This window comes from Phodopus roborovskii, unplaced genomic scaffold, assembly GCF_943737965.1.
Source record: "Phodopus roborovskii unplaced genomic scaffold, PHOROB, whole genome shotgun sequence".
Lineage (NCBI taxonomy): Eukaryota > Metazoa > Chordata > Mammalia > Rodentia > Cricetidae > Phodopus > Phodopus roborovskii.
The window spans coordinates 13,216,755-13,238,536 of NW_026125295.1; the positions used below are offsets into that span (position 1 = coordinate 13,216,755).

A 21,782-nucleotide genomic window follows, 5' to 3' on the forward strand; every position below is an offset into this window, starting at 1 on the left:
AGACGTTCAATGTGCTCAGAATGTACAAGGTTCTGAGTTCAAAGCCCAACACCTCCCCCACCAAAAAAGAGCTTTGCTTAGGAATTAATTTACACAAACACCCAGACCTAGATGTGATTGAGTTGGACTGAATAAGTCAAGGCTCACTAACAGAAAAAAACAAAACCAAAAAAATTAGTAATATACAAAGAATTTTCTTTTTCATCTTAAAGTTTTTATTAGCATATATGAATAATATACAATAATTGTATCTTAATACGTGTACACACACACACACACACACACACACACACACACACACACACACACACACACACGGTTTTTTTGAGACAGGGTTTCTCTGTGTAGCTTTGGAGCCTCTCCTGGCACTTGCTCTGTAGAGCAGGCTGGCTTTGAACTCCGCCTGCCTCTGCCTCCCAGTGCTGGGATTAAAGGCGTGCACCACCACTGCCCGGCCAAGTATATAACTTTTATCATATTCACTCTACTCCATCTATTGTCCCACCCCCATCTATCCCCTCTTCTTCCAAGCCAGTTAGTTCCTTTCCTAGTCTTCTAATTTCATGCCTTTTTTGGGGAAGGGAGGAGATAAAGTTTAATTAGGATTATGTCATGGGCCACTTATCAGTGGCTACCTTACGAAGACAATCTCTCCCTCCCTCAGTAACTATTAACTGTCTAAGGTTGTGGGGGTGAGGCTTGTTAGTTTGTCACAAAGAACTTCTCTTATTTTCTTACCTAAGCATTTGACGTCTCCGACCGCATAGGCAGAAGCAGCTCTGGGTTTGTTGGTGACCAGTGCAAGCTCTCCAAAGTACTGCCCCTTATGGCAGTGGGCAATCTCAACCTCCTGGTTTCCACCATTCTTGTTCGATTTAGTCTACAACAGGCAAAGAATAAGACCCAGGCTGATTCTAAGATCACAGCGGGGCATGTCCAGTTGCATGCAGTCAAATTCCTTACTCACAAAGTTCAACAGAATTACTGAGGAATTCACTTTGCAGAAACTCTTAACTGTGCCCTGTAAACTAAACAGACAGATCCCTGGGGTCTGGCACAGCTTAAGACTTTCACTTGCTGCTCCACCCAAGCCTAACACATTTCAGATGATGGCTAAACGTGAGTCATTTTGGTGGAGATCACAAGTTTTTCTGGGAGTTATGACTATGTGCTGATCAGGCCGTCTTGTATTGTTCTTTACATTTCTTCTAAAGCACTTGCACTAACTAGGACTGTGCCTCCATGCTTAAGGAGTTAACTATACCCTTTAATTATATGATGGAGGCAAGGTCAGGATAAGAGAAAATATACTAAATCTTTATTAGTGGTAGTCATACACCTCAGAACAACGATGGCTAGAGATGCTAAAGCACAGGTCACACTGTATAAGGTCAACATTTACTGTGAGGATACCTGGCGCAGCACCACACAAACTCACCTTGCTTCTAATCAAGATGCTCACTTCCCCAGACTCTATAATATAAAAGCTGTCAGCCTTTTCACCCTGAAAAAGAGGAACTCAGGTCAGAGTCACATTGAAGACTTGCAGCACTGAACGACCTCCGTCTCCAACTCTACAAGATCAATGGCTAACAAATTCCTAGCAAATTAGAGGATCCTGATCATTTTAACGACATTACCCAACTACAACTAAGACATCTTCAGGAATATGACCAGGTCACCAACTACACAGCATTGCTGCTCTGACTGGCTGTTGGTGTGCTGAAACCCATTCCAGGGACCAGTAAACAAGAATACTGCAAACAGTATCAAAGTAAGTCCTGGATGATGAGGTTGTGGTAGTTTGGCCCCATAAGCTCATAGGAAGTGTATCACTGTGGAGGCCAGCTTTGAGGACTCTTTTGCTTAAGTTTTACTCAGCGTCACAGACTACTTCCTGTTGCCTACAAGATATAGGCTCTCAGCTACTCTGCCAGCACCATGTCTGCCTGTATATCGTCATGCTCCTTGGCATGACATAATGGACTGAACCTCCGAACTGTATGTAAGTGAGCCACCCCAATTAAATGTTTTCCTTTATAAGAGTTGTTGTGGTCATGGTGTCTCTTCACAGCAACAGAACTAAGACAGCGGTCTAAGAATACTCTTGATCAACAAATTCAATCCTTAAGAAGAGACTGGGAAGCTCAAGCATTGCAAGCCAAGCACAATGACCTGAGTTCAATCCTCAGAACCTGTATCTAAGGCAGGAGGAGACAGGTGTGGTGGTACACACTTGAAAGCTCAGTGTTGGCAAGGCAGACGCAGATCCCTGAGGCTTGCTACCCAGCCAGCCTAGCCTACTCAGCAAGTCCCAGGTCAACGAGAGGCCTTGCTTTTGTTGTTTGTTTGTATTTCTTCTGTCTATTTTGTTTTTGCTTTTTTGCGACAGTTTTCTCTATGTAACCCTGAATGTCCTGGAACTTGCTTTATAGAGTCCAGGCTGGCCTTGAACTCAGAGACCTGCCTGCCTCTGCCTTCTGACTGTTGGGATTAAAGACATATCTCACCACATCCAGAGAGACCTTGATGTATTTTGTTGTTTTATTTTTTCTTTAAAGAAGATTGTGCATGAGGCTGTCCATCTGTCCTCACATACACAGAGTCGAGGCTGTCCATCTGTCCTCACATACACACAGAGTCGAGGCTGTCCATCTGTCCTCACATATCCACAGTCGAGGATGTCCATCTGTCCTCACATACACAGAGTCGAGGCTGTCCATCTGTCCTCACATACACACAGAGTCGAGGCTGTCCATCTGTCCTCACATATCCACAGTCGAGGATGTCCATCTGTCCTCACATACACACAGTCGAGGCTGTCCATCTGTCCTCACATACACAGAGTCGAGGCTGTCCATCTGTCCTCACATACACAGAGTCGAGGCTGTCCATCTGTCCTCACATACACACAGTCGAGGCTGTCCATCTGTCCTCACATACACACAGAGTCGAGGCTGTCCATCTGTCCTCACATACACACAGTCGAGGCTGTCCATCTGTCCTCACATACACACAGTCGAGGCTGTCCATCTGTCCTCACATACACACAGTCGAGGCTGTCCATCTGTCCTCACATACACATAGAGTTGAGGCTGTCCATCTGTCCTCACATACACACAGTCGAGGCTGTCCATCTGCCCATATCCACACAGAAGACAGCATGATCTATCTGGACAGCTCTGCCTTGATGCAGTAGGTGCTTTGGTGCCATCTAAGCTTTAGGCTTTCCCTTTGCTTGGTTAAACTACCCAGCTGAACAAGCCATTCAGGAAATTCAACAAACAATGAATTATGTTCTCATTGGGTGAAGGCATTGACCCAAGAACATGAGAGATATATCAGTGGATAAAACAAACTAACCAAGAGCTATGATAATCAGTAAACGATACAGTTGTGTTGGAAGATGGCAAGTGCTATAGGAGAAGAACAGAACAGGGGCCATGGGCTCTTAAACGCTGGTAAGAGGAACTAGCTACTGTGTACCACAGGCTCTAAGGACATGGTAAAGCCTGAGCAAAAGCTGGAAGGCAGTGAACTCGGGCAAGCAGAAAAGGGAGAAGAGCTTTGGGCTCATTCCACTTTTTCATTCCTCACAATGAACTTCTGAAACAAACTATGGATAATTCAATAGTGATCACATGCTATCGGTTGCTTGCTTTGTTTTGAGACCAGTCTGGCTACATAGATCTGGCTGACTTGGAACTCAGTATGTAGCCCGTGAGCCTCAGACTTTCATCAGTCCTCCGTCCTCTGCCTCCCTCGTGTACTGCCGCACACTTAGCCTGGGGTGGATTGGACACACTTCCTAAGTTTGTACAGACCACTTCAACCCCCAATTGGACAACACAGTTGAGGACGACTTGCCTGAGGCAATCTAGTCCCAGGGCGAGCATGATGGCTCATGCCTATAATCACAGCACTCAGACAGCTGAGTTTTAACTGCTGTGAGTATGAGGCCAGCTTAGATCAAGATCTTGTCAAAAAAGAAGAGTTTTATGGTTTGGATGTAAATGTCTCCCAAAGGCTCACGTGTTTGAACACTTGGCCCCAACTGGTGACACTTTCTTGGGAAGTTACTGACCCTTTGGAATGTGGGGCCTACCTTCGTCACTAGGAGTGGCCCTGCTCTGCGTCTGTTTCTTCATTACTGTCTACTCGAGGGAACAGTTACCATAGACTGACTAGCTCCTTCTGCTGTGATGAACTGACATCCCCTGAAACTGTGAGCCAGAATCAACCTTCCTTCCCTCTCCTCAGGAAGTTGCTTCCAACAGAAATTTGGTCACAGAGATGAGCAAGAGAATAAGCCTCTGGCGAGTCTGAGCAAAGAGGCACATGATTATAAGGAAGGAAAGAGGACACCGGTCTACATTCATGCTACTGGAATTCAGATACAGTATGAACTCCAGGCAATAATGTGAGATGAGACAAACTCCTAGGACGGGCCACCACACCCAGCCTCACTGGCTAGCATTTTTTTTCCCCCCCAGATAGAGTTTCTCTGTGTAGCCCTGGCTGTCCTGGAACTCACTCTGTAGACCTGGCCGGTCTCGAACTCACAGTAATCCGCCTGCCTCTGTCTCCCAAGTGCTGGGATCAGAGGCGTGTGCCACCATAGGTCGCAAATGAGTTTTTTAATGTATATAACTTCTTGCCTTAAGTTTGTAAAAGAAATGTAAGCAAACTTTTGCTTTATAAACAACAGAGTGAACATGAGTATTTCATGGAGTTTGTATTTTGTACATTCAAAGCAAAAACTGAGTTTTAAAAAAAACCTGTGAAACAGAAGTTGCACCTTTCAGGGCCAGCTCAAATGATATCTCGTCTATGAAATAGCATGGTTTAATTGCTTCCTTTTCTATACTCTGACTTTTATCATATGTATTATCACAGTGCTTATTACTTTAGTCTTGTTTATCCTACTCTTAAATTGAGGGAACCTAGAAAGCAAAGCCATTCAGAGATGCTGGAACGAACATAATACGTTGTTAGAGCTCTTCTAGTAGGGCTTTCTCCTTCTCTTTCATCATAGGCTTGACTATAATGAGCTCTGGTGAGCCATTGCTACAGGCCTGGGATTCACAATGATCTGAAGCTACCCTCCTCAACCCAGCTGTGTTCAAGGGCAGACACAGTGCCCAACTCAACTCATCCAGATACCTTTCCAGGGCTCTTGTCAGACCCACTGGCAGACGTTTATATCTAGAAAAGTTTCTAAAACTATTTACATGTAATTGAACTACAAACACAGCAGACAGAGAAAAATGTCATATAATACTTTAAAAAGACATTTTGGTCAGGGGATGGTGGCACACACCTTTAAACCGAGAACTCAGGAAGCAGGGGCAGGCAGATCTCTCTGAGTTCCAGTTCAGCCTGGTCTACAAAACAAGTTCCAGAACAGGCTCCAAAGCTATACAGAGAATCCCTGTCTCAAAAAAACAAGAAATTAAAAAAGCAGGCAAGCAAGCAAACAAGCAAACAAACAAAAAACATTTGGGAGGCAGAGGCAGGCGGTCTCAGTGAATTTGAGGCTAGCCTGGTCCACAAAGGGAGCTCTGGGACAGCCAGGGCTACACAGAGAAACCCTGTCACAAACAAACAAAAAAGATGAAGAAAAAAAGAAAAACCAAGAAATTGCTATGTAGCTGTGAGTGGCCCTGAATCCCTGACCTCTAAGCACGTGGCACTATGCTGACTGACTCTTGCAGTCCTCCTTTAATTATAACGGTCCAGCTCACTGTATGGTCTTACATTATCAAAACAGAACTTGTGAAAAAGAGACACCAAGACATCTCACAGATCTGATTATCACTGAATGCTGAGGATTCTGGTGCCACATCATCAGGAGGTTGCTTTTGTGTCTGAAGAGACAACAGAAAGTGTAAGCCCTCAGTTTTCTCTAGCTTCTAACACAGGTTAATAAAGCTTACTTAGGGTCAAAAGAAAATAACATCCAACAGAAGCCCCCACCCACCCAAAATGGATGAAGTCTGAGCCTGGTGGCACATGCCTGCAGTCACGGTGACTCAGGAGGCTTCCGAGTTGAGGACAACTTGATAATACTGTCTCAGAACATACACATAAAAAGGGCTAAGGATGCAGTGGCAGACTTGCTTAGTGGTGAGTTCAAGGTGGTACTTCAAGGGAAAAGGGCAGCAAGAGATACTCATGGACACTAAGGACTTCAGAGGTCTTTGTAGGAAGGACAACACAGCTTCCAATAATGGAATACATGTACATTTTAGTTTGAATTCTTTCTTCCTTTTTTTTTTTTTTTAAAGATATGGTACTGGTTAACCTGGAACTTTCTATGTAGACCAGACTGGCCTCAAACTCACAGAGCTCTGCCCATCTCTTCTTCCTGAGTACTGGGATTAAAGGTATATGACATCAAGCCCAGTTAAATCTTTGTTTTTTATTGAAGTCAGAGTAATACAATGTGGCCCGTGCTAGCCTTGAACTCGTGAACCTATTGCCTTGGCCTTTTAAGTGCTGTCATTGCAGGTGTGCATTAGCATGCTCCACCCGCAAATGATACAGCATTCCTGTGGATGATGACTCCCAGGAAAGAAGCTGTGTGAGAGCCCAACTCACCTGAGTGATTATCCGCTCTCCATCCTTATAGACCTTTTCTCCGATCACATCCACAATCTTCATTCGTTCTGACATCTACATAACAGTTACATAAGGAAAAACCTTGAGTGAATGCCATTGTTACAGAACTAGGTTAGAACAGTATTATTTGAAAACTTGAGAAGTTGTAACAGCTTTTCCTAACCCATACAAATAGACTCTTATTCAAACTTTACCTCTAGTGATTTAAAGAGTGGCACAGACTCAATAAATGATTCAAACATCTTCCTCTTTTTTGCATTGTTTTTCACTATGATTCTTCTAAAAGTCACCCGGTCCTACAAAAAGAAAAAAAAAAAAGGAAAATTCTAGTACATGTCTGTGTAAGAGAGTATCTATGGTTTAAGTAGCTGAACTACAGCAGACACTAGAGACTTATGGAAGTCAGTATATCAACAGAATCTAATGATACTGGAAGAAAAAGTCTTCTCACCTGTGCTAGGCAGCAGGCTCCAAACATGTAGCTTGCTGAGCTTACTGAGTGCCACCTATGGGCCACACAGAACACAAACAAAACTCCCATAAATACCTGGTACTCATAGTTATCGTTCAATGCCAAAGACAGACAGCCTTCAGAAGGGGCAGAGACAAGGGCAGATAACTCTTGCCCTCCAGAGCTATGCAACTGTAATGAGGAGACAACACAATATACAGGGCCCATGCCATAATAAATACTTAGGAGGCTGAGGCAGGAAAACCATAAATTCAAGATCACTCTGGGCTACACGGTGAGGTCTGAGCCAGCATGGATGACAGTGAGACCATATTCCAAATAAAAACAAAAACAAAACAAAACAAAGGCAGGGTGATGGTGGCTCACACCTTTAGTTCCAGTGCTGGGGAGGCAGAGGCAGGCGGATCTCTGTGAGTCCCAGGACAGGCTCCAAAGCTACAGAGATGCTCTATCTCGAAATGCGCTCCCCCCAAAACACCACAGCATAAAATATATAAGAATTTTTGCCAAAAATAATATATATACACACACACACACACACACACACACATGCATACATATATACGGATTTTAAAAGTGTTTAAAAGTTCAAGATAGTATTTGAACTGAAATGTATTAGGTCAAACTACAGAAGGCAAATGCTATAATCATTTCCAGGATGAATTCCAGGGCATGACAGTACAAGGCTATGATCTCAGCCACTCAGAAAGGTAAGACAGTAGATCCAAAAGCACTAGGCCGATTTGAGCAAGTTAGTTCTACCTCACAAATGGTTTTGGACTGTGGCTCAGTGATAGAGCACTTGTCTAGAATTCAGAATGCACTTTGTTCAATCTCCAGTGCTGTCCAAAAAGTTTTTAAGTCTTTTCTGTTTCCTTCCCTTTTTTCAAACAGTGTAAACAATGTTTCTCTGTGTAGCCCTGGCTGTCCTGGAACTATGTAGTTCCAGGCTGACACTCTGTAGACCAGGCTGACCTCAAACTCAGGAGATCCACCTGCCTCCGCCTCCCCAGTGCTGGGATTAAAGATGTGCACCACCACTGCCAGGCTATGTTTTAAGACAAAAAACAGAATTTCCTAGTGGGAAAAGAGCAATCACAGCAGGAAAAAGTATTTGAAGATATTTTTCTGGGGAAAAAGCAAACTTCTGGGGGATCTGAGGGAGGGAAACAGTGAAATTAATAAAAAGACAGGAGAAGGCAAGGACTCAAAATGGAAATTAGTACGGGGAAGAGCCTTGGAGCTCAGCGGTGGTGGCAAAAGCCTTCAGATCTGTGAACTTGCACTCATTTGCCCACTCCGAGGAGCCACTGTGCTCCCAGTGTGGTGCTCTTCCCTCCATTGCCCCAAGCGTACGCGCACCACGTACAGCTTCTGGCACTTAGTTATGTTGGTCTCCATTTTGTTCACCATCTGCTTGCTTGCCAGGAGCTACTGAGTCTGACTGCTCTCACGACTGCATCGTCTGCCACTGAGTTCTTATGTTATGCCATTATCTTTAAAATTCAATTTCTGTATATCTTCTGGGCCAATCTAGGCCAAGAATATTGTAAAAAGAGGGCAATGAAGACTGAGAAACCGCCTCCAGGTATGGTGGCACACGCCTTTAATTCTAGCACTTGGGAGCCAGAGGCAGACTGATCTCTATGAGTTTGAGACCAGCCAAAACTACATTTAAAAAAAAAAAAAAAAAGACTGAGAAAAATGATCATTATGAAGTTCCCTTCTTTATTTTTGGATGTTGTTTAAAAAGAAAACAAAAACCCCAGTACTTTACAACTATATGTAATGTTACCAATCATTACAATTACAAAAGTAAACTATATTTCTAGTTGACAAGAATTGAGACTTTCTTCAATGATTTATTTATTGGGGTTCCAGTCTCACCAATTTGCTTATTTATTTATTTGTTGACAAGGTCTTATGTAAGCCAGGCTACTCTTGAACTCACCATGTAACCATGAGAAAATGCTACCATTGCCTGTTTTCTTTTGTTTGCTGGTTTGGTTTTTAAAAATTAATTTTTATTTTATGTGCACTGGCATTTTGCCTACATGTATATCTATGTGAAGTTACAGAGATCTGAAGTTACAGAGAGTTGTGAGCTGCCATGTGGTTACAGGAACTTGAACTCAGGACCTCTGGAAGAGCAGCCAGTGCTCTTAACTGCTGAGCCATCTCTCCAGCCCCACCACACCTGGTTTTATGCAGTGCTGGGGACCGAACCCAGGACTTGCTTTCTGTACTCCATCCACTGGGCTACATCCCAGCCCAGTCTACCGATCCTCGATCCTCTGTGTGCATGCTTTTATACTTCCTAGAACTCTCACTTTATGCTGTGCAAGGCCAGTTCTCATGGCTGTGAACATCATAAAAAACAAGAAAACCTAAGATGCCTACCTAATTTTGAGGAGCAGCAAATAGAACAGTGAAGAGGGCACTGGGATTAAAGGTGTTCGCCACCACCTACCGGCTGAGAACGCCTTCATTCTTGAAGGATCTTTTTAGGAATTATTCAATGCCGGCTGACAGGAGTTTTTTCTTCAGCACTTTGGTTCTCTCCATTTATAATGTATCACTTCTGCATTCAAGATAGTTCTAATTTTTCTTTTTAAACTTTAGGGTGTGTATCGGGGCATCAGTTTCTTTATGTTTTTATTGTTTGCGATTCACTCTTTTTGTTTAAGACAGTTTCATTATGAAGCCTTAATGGCCTGGAAATTCACTATGAAATTCACTATGAATTCACAGAGATCCACCTGCCTCTGTCTCCCAAATGCTGAGATTAATGTGTGCAATACCATGCCTGACAGGATTCATTTTTTTAAAAGTATACATATTTATATATTTTTATCAAATTCCTAAAATTTTGGTTCATCTATTCTATTAATTAAAAAAAGATGTTAATTCTAAGATATAAATTAATTCTTATAAGTAGAAACTACTAGATAACCTTATTTTAGAAGTGAAATATGAAGGCCAAGTGCTGGTGGTGCACACCTTTAATCCCAGCACTCAGAAGGCAGAAGCAGGCAGATCTCTGAGTTTGAGGCCAGTCTAGTCTAGACATGAGTTCTAGGACGGTCAGGGCTACACAGAGAAACCCTGACTTGAAAAACAAAAACAATAAAAGTGACATGGAATTTGTATTACGTTTTTGAAGGAAGAGTTACAGATTATGGACATGTAACAATACGAAGAGAAATGAGGTAGACAGTAGATAAAATGACACAAGAACCACAAGTGTTTTACTTAATGCAAACTTCCATTTCCCTGAATATGGTCATTAGCATTCCTGATGAACTAAGTCTATTTGGATATGGGTGTAGACAAAATGACAAGTGGATGACTGAACACAAAGTAAACTGCTATTGACACAACCAGAGAAGAAGAATGCTAACTAGCAAAGGGTTTCCTGACACCACCATCGCTACTGCTCTCTCTCCTCTCTTCTCTCTTGTGTGTACATGTATGTTACTGATAGGGTCTCATCCTGTAGCCCTCTTGGACTACTTAACACAGTTATCTCTCTCTAACTGCCTAATAAAAACAATCAAAAATGTAGCAAGAGCTCTGTCACTCTAAGGTTACAGGCACTGATGCTTCTGTAACTTAGAGTAAAGCTAAGTCATTGAGGAAAACGAAAAAATACATCGACATGAGACCTTTTACAGCATATTTTAGATAACTGGTTACAAGAGACAGTTAACACTACACCGTGCATTTCTCTCACTCACCAATCCCCACAGGGCGCCTTCTGAGGTGGCGACAATGGTAGCAGCTCTCGGGGTATTGTACATCAGAGCTAGTTCTCCAAAACTGCCACGGTTGTCATACTGACCAACAGAACGCGTTTGATTATCTTTTGTTACTAAAATGTCATAGGTTCCCCTATAAGAATAACAAAAAAAAATAATAATAATTACTTCTGTTAAGTTTAAGAAGTGACTGATACATGTAAAACATAATGGGGAGAGCAGAGCTGGGGACATAGTTCAGACAGTGGAGTTTTTGCGTAGCATACAGGGGGCTCTGAACTTTTTCCCAGATCTAGATAAACCAGGCATAACTACAGCACTCGGGAGTCAGAGGCAGGAAGATCAGAAATTCAAGACCCTTCTCAGCTACACAGTGAATTTAAGGGGAGTATAAGATATATAACATATTGTCTCAAAAGGGGGGATAATCAACATAATTTTGCTAAAATATACACATGATTTTTGCATTTTGTTTTGTTTTTAATTTTCTGTGTATGGGTCTCTTGCCCAAATGAGTATCTGTGCACCATGTACATGCAGTGCCCAAGGAAGCCAGAAGAGGGTGTCTACTTCTTTGGAGTTGGAACTATAATGGCTGTGAGCCAACATGTGGGTTTTGGGAATTTTGAAACCATACTCTGCAGGAGCAGCCAGTGCTCTTAACTGTTGAGCCATGTATCCAGCCCTGCATTTGACTTTGTATTTTACAACCTTGACTATCTGAATTAGTTCAGGAAGTGTCTTGTAGCACTCCCGTGGGTTTTTCTTGCAGAAAATTTTGCTTCTTTTCTCCACCATATACACTTTCTTTACTTTTTGCCTATTACACTATCTAGGGCTTCCAGCACAGTATTGAGCAGAAATGGAGAACACAGGCACCCTTCCTTAATATCAGTCTTTCCTGGATGATGAAGGGAGTACAGGGTCTTTCAACCTAACCCAGGCTGGCTTCAAGTCCAGACGTCTGGCCTTAGCTTCCCCAGTGCTTGCAAGGCTAAGTAAGCCACTATATCCTGCCTGATAAACAGTTGATTACCAAAAAAAAAAAGTTGAATTTTATCAAGTATTCTGTGGAAAGTATTGACTGTGAAGTTTTTCTTGGAAACAAGGATAGACAGAACTGATTAAAATAATGACACAACTTTCTACCTATTAGTTGCAAATAGCTCAAGAAAAGCACTCAGAATTCACTACCATTTAGAGAAACAGGCATGCTCAATGCACCACAAAAGCAAACAAACTTGCCAGAACTACACAGAGAAACTTTGTCTCAAACAAACAAACAAACAAACATCAGTTGTGGAGGCCTGTACTTCTAATCCCAGCACCAGGAATGCAGAGACAGATTCCGGAGTTTGCTGGCTGGCTAGCTTATACTAACCAGGGAGCTAGACCCAAGCCAATGAGAGAACCTACATAAAGTAATGTAGATGGCACCTGAGAAACAGCACTTAACACTGGTGCAGCCACACTAACATATGTGAAATCACAAACACACATGAACACATATGCACAAGTAAGTCCCTGTGAAATCATTCCAAAAGAGATAAAGATACTGAAAAGATGTGCAGGGCTACCCACCAGACAATATAACAGCAAAAGTTACAAAAACAATTATTTGGGGGTTGGAGAGATGGTGCAGAGGTTAAGAGCACTAGGGACTCTTCCAGAGAACCAGGGTTTGCTTCCCAGCACCCACAGGGTAACTCAACCATTTGTAATTCCAGTCCCAGGGTTTCCAATGACTTCTTCTTGCTTCAGTGGGTACTAGGTACACATGTGCACAGACATACATGCAGGGAAAACACTAATACACAAAAAAAATTTTAAGGAAAAATAATTCCTTTAATTCTAAAAATTAGCCCCTAGTATCAAGGACCCCAAAAGGTAAACAAGGAGTTAAAAAAAGTTCTCATTCAAAATTTTGAACAGGGAGTTAGAGAGATGACTTATCGTTTAAGAGCACTGGCTCCTCTTCCATAGGACCCAAGTTCAATTCCCAGCATACACATGGTACATCAGCTTACACAAGTTATGTAGTTATCATCTATAAATGTCTTGAAACAAAACAAATCTGACTAGGACTACAAAATGACTTAGTAGTTAAGAGCACTTGTTCTTAAAGAAGACCCAAGCTAGGTTCCTAGCATTCACACCAGGCAGCGTACAACAACCAGCTCATGTGTGTTGTGCATGTACTCAAACAGATATTCACATAAATAAAAATTTTAAAACTTCCTTTGAACATAGGCCAGTGAGATGTCTCATAGATAAGGGTGCCTGCTGCTAAGCCTGACAACCTGAGTTTAATCTCTGAGATCCACATGGTAGAAGGACAGACTTGATTCCAGCAAGTTATCCTGATGTCTGTATGTACACACATATATGCACAAAGCAAATTAATAAATGTAAAAAAACAAAGTAACTTAAAATTTTTAATAAGCAAAGGTCCTATAAGCTAAATTTATAACAGTTACTTGATGACAACCAGTAAAAGAATCCCCAAACTTGGGGAAGTAATTAGAAAATTCTAAATAAGGCCTATACCTTGGCTGCAATGCATTGAAAATGATGATTTCATTTCTGATTTAAAATTTGTTATGTGCCATAGAGAATGGCCTTACTTTTAGGAAACACAGATGGAGGTGCTCAGAGATACAGAACATTATATTTGAAACTGTGTTGTTTTGAGACAGCATCAGATGGCTCAGGCCATCTGAAGTTACTGATGTTGACCTTGAACTCCTGAACCTCCTCCTTCCACATCCCTATAGCTGTGATTACAGAGATCTGTAGACTACCATGCTTACCTTTCTGGGACTTATTCTGAACAATTTGATTGCTAAATATAGCAGAACGTTAACGTGGAGGACTGGGGTTACAAGAATTTTCTATACTATTTGTTGTAAGTTTTGTTTTGTTTTAAATCTTGAGGTTACTTCAGAAGGAAGAAAGGGAGTTAGAGAGCTGGATAAATGGTTAAAAGCATATACTGCACTTCCAGAGGATCCAAGTTCAGATTCTAGCAACCTTGTCAGGGAGTTTACAACAACCTTTTGACTCCAGCTCTAAGGGATCGATCTCATGTCCTCTTCTGGCCTCTGTGGGCACTGTACTCAAATGTACGACCCCCACTCCCCAACTCTCCCACCCCATCACACATAAACAAAAATAATAACCTTTATTTTTTATGCATACACACAAATGTATTTAAGTAACTATGCATACACATGAATAAAAGTAAATCTTGACACTCTGTGTAGCTCTGGCTGTCCTGAAACTCACTATGCAGACAGGCTGGCCTTGAACTCACAAAGATCTGCCTCCTGAGTGCTGGGATTAAAGGTGTGCACCCCCACCATGCAGCTTAAAACATTTTTTTTTAATATTAAAGAATAACTGAAGATAATGGATACATGATAACATTTCATTACCTTAAACTCCTTCCTTTAGGACTGAGAAGGAGTCAAAAGGACTCTGTCTCTTTCTCAGACAACACTATCAACAACTCAAGAGGCAAAGAGGCAGTAAGTCTGGGACATAAACCCAGACTTTATTTTTCCCAACATGGCTTATATTTGGTGCAGAGTCAGAAAGTGTAGGTAAGGGTAGTACATTAATTTTTTAAAGCAAGCTGAAAATCACAGACATAAGACAATACACAGTCACAGATACTCTTTGGGAAATAAATTTAATTGAACACTAGTAAATGGCATGTTTACAAAGTACATCATGCCATTCTTTATCTAATTAGAAAGAAGGTTTTTGACTATAAGTGGTGTCTCCCCAAATATGGGTTTTACTCAGGACTCAGGACAGCAGTAAATGGAGGCAGCTGTGATCCCTTGAAAGACTTTGGGGAGCTTGTTTACCCAGCACTAGACCTCTCTGGGCTGAACATAGCAGAGGGTGAAGCTTTTGTCCTGAATTAGTAATACAAGGAAGTGTCACCAAATAATTACAAAGCATTTCCTACCGTTCTATGACATAAAAGTTGTCTCCATCATCTCCTTGGTCAATGACATGCTCATCAGTTTTGACTATCTTTTCAAACATGGCATCGAGAACTTGAGAAAGCTGTTCCTAAGGTACACATAAAGAGAATAGATGGCTTTTACATTTATCGAGAAAGCACAATGGTCAGCTGGGCACGCTGGTCCATGTCATTAATCTCAGCAAAAAACAAAAACAAAATAAAACAATCAAAATAACCCACAAATATTGTATTTATCCAAATTGGTATAACTATAATAAGGCTCTATACCAGATCACCTCCAAAATTTAAACAGAAACCTAAGAGCTATCAGAAATGAGTTTTTTGTACTATTTGGCTTTGGATACCTTTAGCAAACAGCACAATTGCCAAACCTCTTTTTTGGTTTTTGACAGGGACTAGAGAGATGGCTTAGAGGTTAAAAGCACTGGCTGCTCTTCTAGAGGTCCTGAGTTCAATTCCAAGCATCCACATGGTGGCTCTCAACCACCTATAATGAGATTCAGTGCACTCTTCTGGCATGTATGTCAGAACACTGTATAAACAGTAAATAAAATAAACCTTAAGAAAAACAAAAGGTACAGAGAGCTAGGGATATGGCTCACTTGGTGGAGTGTTTGCCTAGCACTCAAAAATCCCTGAGTTTGACTTCCAGTGCTGAAATACAAAAATAAATAGCCCCTTTAGTTCCAGCAATGGGGAGATAGAAACAGAAGGATCAGAATTTCAAGTTTATCCTAGGCAGAATTCAAGGCCAGACTAAAGATATCTGTATGGGAATCTCATCTAAAAAAAGAGAAGAAAAGAAACGGAAAGAACCTCAATATCAGCATCCTTAGTCATCAGAGAAATGCAAACCAAAACTATATTGAGATTTCATGCCACCCTAATTAGAATGGGTATTATAAAAAAAATTAACAAATGTTTGTAAGGATAGGAAGAAAAAGGGAAATGTGTACATTGATGGTAGGGATGTAGCTTAGTAGAGTCATTCATTATAGAAAACAGTGTGTGGGCTCCGCAGTAGACTAAAATTAGAACTGTGTATGACCCAGCTATACCATTATTGCATATTCATCAGAAGGAAATGACGTCAGCAGACAAAAATACATATTCATTTTATGTTACTATTCATAAATGCCAAAATATGAAAACAGCCTATATATCCATCAGTATATGAGAGGGAGAAGAAAATATGGTATCTATACAATGAGGTCAATAAAGAAAAATGAAATCATGTTGTTTGTAGGAAATGGATGGAAATGGACAGCATTATGTTAAATGAAGACAGGCAAGACACAGAAGGACAGTGGTCATGTTTTCTTTTACATGTCAAAACTGAACAACAAAAGATACCCAGAAAATGAAGGCATGTGGGCCACTAGGAAAGGGAAAGGAGAAGAGCAGGGAGGGTAGCAGGGAGGTCAGAAGAAATAACACATATATGGAAATGTCACAACGAAACCCACATGAAAATCATTATTTTAAAAATAAAAGGTTTTTAACAACTTACACAATAAATGAGCATATAAATCATGGTTCCAATTTCCCTAGTCCCCAAAGTGTCACCTACCTGGATGGCTCCAGCATACTATATACATACTGCTTTCACTTTCCTAAAGGTGTGGGCATTAACAAAATTACCAAATCTAAACTTGGAGATTATCTGTAGAGCAGCCTCTGAGTAGCTCAACACAGCACTAACCTCTAAAAAGGATTAATTTCTACCTCAATTTTTATGATTAAAGGAGGCAAATCTAAGGAGAACATTTTACCACACAATGTTACTTTAGAAGTGGTATCTAATGGACAAGTAATATAGTTTCACTTATGTGTAACACATGTAAATACATACTTACCAACACTACATGTCATAACCAGAAAGCAACTATATGAATAAATATAATGAAAAGGAAACAGGGGTTGGAGAGATGGCTCAGAGGTTAAGAGCACTGGCTACTCTTCCAGAAGTTCTGAGTTCAATTCCCAGCACCCACATGGTGGCTCACAACTATCCATAATGAGATGTGGCACCCTCTTCTGGAATGTAGGCATACTACACCGTATATATACCAAATAAATAAATCTTAAAAAAAAAAAAAAAAAAAAAAAAAAGGAAAGAACAGTACTAAATTCTGACCAAATACTGGTCTCAGCTTTAAATTGGAGTCCATCTGTTTGACAGAAAGATTAATATCGGGGCAGAGAACACAAAAAAATGTCACCTTTACACTGAGGTTAAAAATAGAGATCAGGCTGGGTGGTGGTGGTGATGGTGGTGGCGATAACCTTTAATCTCATCACTTGGGAGGCAGAGGCAGAGGGGTCTCTGTGAGTTCGAGCCCAGCCTGGTCTACAGAGTGAGTTCCAGGACAGCAAGGACTTCACAGAGAAACCCTGTCATGAAAAAGAAAACAAACTCAAAAAAAAAAAAAAAAAATGAAAATGCCTTTATTAACAATAAATAAAAAAGAAAGTTCCCCTTTCCATTTATATAGCTGGGTCTTTCAGGTAAAACAGCTATCACCAAACTGTATTCCAGATATACAGGGTGCTCCTACAGTTCATTGTCCTATTTTATTCAATCTTGGACTAATAAACTCTGAATAAAGTTGTGGGTAATCCTATAAGCTATATGTCCACCAACAGGCAGGTTGACAAATACCAGAAATGGTTGACTCCCTTTAGTCAGAAGCTCACACCAGCCAGATTCAAGGAAGAGCTGTAGAGATTTTCAGCCTTTCCTAAGTGCTCAGTTCAGTAGTAAGGGAACTCTAATCCCAATCTTCCTGGTGGTGGTATGGGACTCCCAGAAATAGGTCTAATACCTCAGTCATTCATGCAGCTTCAAAGTACCTGGCCTTAAAAGCAGGAGAAAATAAACTCTGTAGATTCTCTATTGCTTTAAACAGGATGTTAAACTGGCTTGGTGGGTAAAGTACTCGCCACAAAACCATGAGGACCTGAGTTTGTTTGAATCCCCAGCATCTATATAAAAGCCAGGCACAGAGTCCATCTATAACCCCAACAACAGGTGGGTAGAGACAGGTGGATTTCCAGTACTCCCTAGAAGCCAGTCTAGCTAATGGATAACCAGTGAATTCCATGGGAAACCCTGTCTCAAAAAAGAAAGTGGAGGGTCAATCACATGGCTCAGAAAGTAAAGGCATTTGCTTGATGGGAGATGTCATTATGTATATTTGTTTCTCATACTGGTTAATGAATAAAGCACTGTTGGCCAATAGGAAAGGAAGATAGGAGGGACTAGGAGACAAGGAGGAAAGAGGAAGGAGTAAGGAGGAGTCAAGATGGAGAGTCTGGAGAGAATAGAACCGACAGCCACTTCTCCCTGGTAAGACCACGTGGAAATACATAGAAATGGGCTAATAATTAAGACAGAGCTAGCGGATAAGAAACAAGTAACCGGGCCAACAGAATTATATCAAATACAGGGTCTCTGTGTGTTAATTGGGGCTTGTGCGGCAGTGGGACAAGACTGGCGGCGGGAGGAAAAACCTTACTCCTTACATTTGCTGACAATCTTGATGACTTGAATTTGATCTCCAGGATTCCACATAGCAGAAGGAATTGTCCTTTGACCTCTACATGTGTACCATGATATATGTACACACACACACACACACACACACACACACACACACACACACACACAGAGAGAGAGAGAGAGAGAGACAGAGAGAGAGAGAGACAGAGAGACATTTGACCATACATCTTGTGTCAAACCCTACAGATACATAAGCTACAAGAAGAGTCCCATATGTGAAACATAAGAAACAATCACACACTTTGAGACTTTGAGTGGATTGGCTGCTATGGTAACGAAAACCACATAGCAGCATTTCTATGGCAATCAATTCCTTTGTCAAATAAATTCAGACCCTCCAAACAAAAGCAGGGTCATGTTACCTTGGCTTTTCTTAGCAGCACAACTAAAGTACATAGTTTCTAAATTACTGGTATTACTATAGGCATTTAAAAGCAACATCTTCAGTAGGTGTGGTAGTACATGACTTTAATCTCTGCACTCAGGAGCAGGTGGATCTCTGAGTTTGAGCCCAGCCTGATCTATATAGCGAGTTCTAGTGCTAGCCAAGGCTGCACAGTGAGACCCTGTCTTTATTCTTAAGGTTTTTCTGTAGCCCTGGCTGTAGACCAGGATAGCCTCAAACTCACAGACATCCACCTGCCTCTGTCTCCCTCAACTGGAATTAAAGGTGTGCGCCACCACTGCCCAGCAAGACTCTACCTTAGAACAAAACCACATATTCATAATGGTGATCAACAGAAACACATTTTTTTTTATAAATAAATAAATCTGAAGATACATGCCTAATTCAACTGTGGCTAACATGCTAAAAACTGCTTCAATGCCAAATAGGAAAAAGCTAAAATATCATTATGACAAAAGTACTTTACAATCAATGTTACCTGATCAAGGTTTTTGAAAAGAAGAATATCTTTGCAAGCTTCCTGAAGCCTACATCTCTGCTCATCAGTTTTGGGATGAACCACCTGTCAATTAAAATAAAGCCAAGATAATTATTTTATTCCATTTGAAAATCACCTACTTAAAAATTAATGTATTTCTTTTTCCTAAAAAGTGCAGGGGAGAACAAAGATTTTTAAAAAAGTAAAATATGTTATGTGTGGGTTTTTTTTTAGAATTTATTTCACAACAATGAATAGTAAAAAGTATCAAATGGTTTAGGTACAAAGAATACGCTTCATTTTTCACGGGAAATGTTCCGATTAGGCATCAAATATATATTTATTTCCTACCTTTAAAAAACAAAACAAAACAAAACAAAACAAAACAAAAAAAAAAAAACAAGTCTACAAAGCCAGTAAGCAGTGTGCTGCTATGGGAAGGCAATGTGACAACCACTTTTGGAGTCACCTGCTGTCTGTGCGGCTGGCAGTCATCAGCTATCCCCTGGGAGCCTCCAGAATCTCACCTGGACAGCAGAGGACCACAAATTGTTCCTGCAATAAATACTGTACATCTACTCAGTTCAAGGCACTCTCAACTCTGGAGATAGTGAACACAGATAAAACTGTATGCCTTTACCTTCTACCAACACATAAACTGTGTTGGAGACTGACAAGATTAAGGACAAAAGGTAGGCAAGGGAGATAAATATGAGAGTATGTTTCTGAGAGGAGGTAACAACTGTGCTAAGATCTCAAGCAGCACAACCCGAGAGAGTGAGCAGTGAGATCGCTGTGGGAATAATGATGAATGGCAGGCGTGACAGGTAACTAAGAGACTGCTGCAGACAGGAAAAGACCAGAACAAGCCGGTTGTGGGAGCGATGTCCAAACTCACAGAGGACACTACACATTGGTCATAGAATAAATGGAACTGTCTCTAACAGCTTGGGGGTGGTTTGAGGTTATCAATTCAGGAAGAGATCTAATATTTGAAGGATCACGGGGCTGTTAAAGTAGGGTTAGGATTGGGGTTACAGTTAGGCATAGAGGAAGCTGGGAAACTTACACTATTGTTTGCAGCAGGTGCCAAGAAGGTGCCAAGATGTTGGTTGATATTAGATCACACAGTGAACCCCAAGTTTGCATTTGCATTGATCAAAAAAAATTAACCTTGGGTTAGGAGGCTGAGTTAGCAACTAGTTGACAGGAAGTAATCATGGATCATCAGAGGGCACAGTAGAGAAGGGGGTGTAAGGGGTAAGGCTTTGGTGGAGCTGTCAAAAGGCTACCTAGGTGCCACTCAATATTTTTTTTTTAATTGGTGTTTTGCCTGTATGTATGTCTGTCTGTAGGTGTTGGATCCTGGAGTTACAGATAGTTGTGAGCAGCCATGTGGGTGCTGGGAATGGAACTGGGGTCCTCTGGAAGAGCAGTCAGTTTTTTTTAACCGCTGAGCCATCTCTCTAGCCCTGGGCTAACAGGATTTTAACCCAGTCTTTGAGTCTTGAGTTTTATTTATAAATAGAAAGAGATTTAATTAAAGCTACCTTCAGCGACAGCGGCAGAGCCAGTGCCAGCAGGAAAAGAATTCCTGCCAGAGCAGCCAGGCTGCTGCCAGAGAAGCAGGAGGCTAACTGGAGTTGCAATTGCTAACTGAGAAATAGCAGTCGATTAAGGTGCAGCCTCAGTGCTGAAGACAAAACACCGAGAAGTTTGGATAGATTTTGAAGACAGTATACTAAATTTATTGAAAAAAATTAGATGAAGTGATTAAAAAAAAAGTAGGAATGACTCCAAATGAACCATGCTGGTCTGAGTTACGATGGGAAAAACTGTGGGTAGAAAACATTTTAAAATTATTTTTATTTTTAATTGTGTGTGTGTGAGTGTATGGAGAGGTGCATGTGAGTTCAGGTGCCCCAAAGGCCAGCGACACCCAATCACCACCGCTGGAATTATAAGGCAGTAGAGAACCACCTGATGTGGGTACTGGAATTGAACCTAGGTCCTCTGCAAGAACAGCAGGGTCTCTTTAACCACTGAGCCATCTCTCAGCCTAGAAAGAGTATTTTCAAATAATCAGAGGAGTTCATGTTATCTACTGACACCTACGTGGAGATGGTAATTAGCAACAGCTATATAAGCGACAGTTACCACACCAACAATATACTAGTTGTCATAAGGATTAAATAATATATGTTGTTTCTAAAACAGTACCTTAAATTCACTTAGTAGGAGCTTCAAAACTATTACCATTATTATAGAGATAAATGTTTACTGAACTAAAAAGAAATGTTACAACCTAACACTTGGTATTATGATTGAGAGACCTATTAAGCTACTTCCTAAGCATGGTTTTTACCAGAAATACATTATATTCGTGTATGAGGGGCTGACTCAGCAGGTAAAAGTGCTTGCTGTGGTAGCTTGACAACCTGAGTTCAATCCCCAGAACCCACATAAAGGTGAAAAGAGGGAACCAACA

The 21,782-nt window shown here is 41.1% G+C and overlaps 1 protein-coding gene across 2 annotated transcripts in view; it reads right to left on the reverse strand.

The window, feature by feature from the left end:
• Prkar2a (protein kinase cAMP-dependent type II regulatory subunit alpha) overlaps positions 1-21,782 on the reverse strand; it is a 51,186-nt gene that overhangs the window by 3,820 nt on the left and 25,584 nt on the right. For both annotated transcript variants that reach the window (XM_051204010.1, XM_051204012.1), the window contains exons 4-10: positions 19,295-19,378; positions 14,828-14,934; positions 10,831-10,984; positions 6,816-6,917; positions 6,601-6,675; positions 1,439-1,504; positions 739-880 (exon numbers count right to left, since the gene is read on the reverse strand). In XM_051204010.1, coding sequence (XP_051059967.1) covers positions 739-880; positions 1,439-1,504; positions 6,601-6,675; positions 6,816-6,917; positions 10,831-10,984; positions 14,828-14,934; positions 19,295-19,378 — 730 coding nt within the window. The remainder of the gene's footprint in view (positions 1-738; positions 881-1,438; positions 1,505-6,600; positions 6,676-6,815; positions 6,918-10,830; positions 10,985-14,827; positions 14,935-19,294; positions 19,379-21,782) is intronic.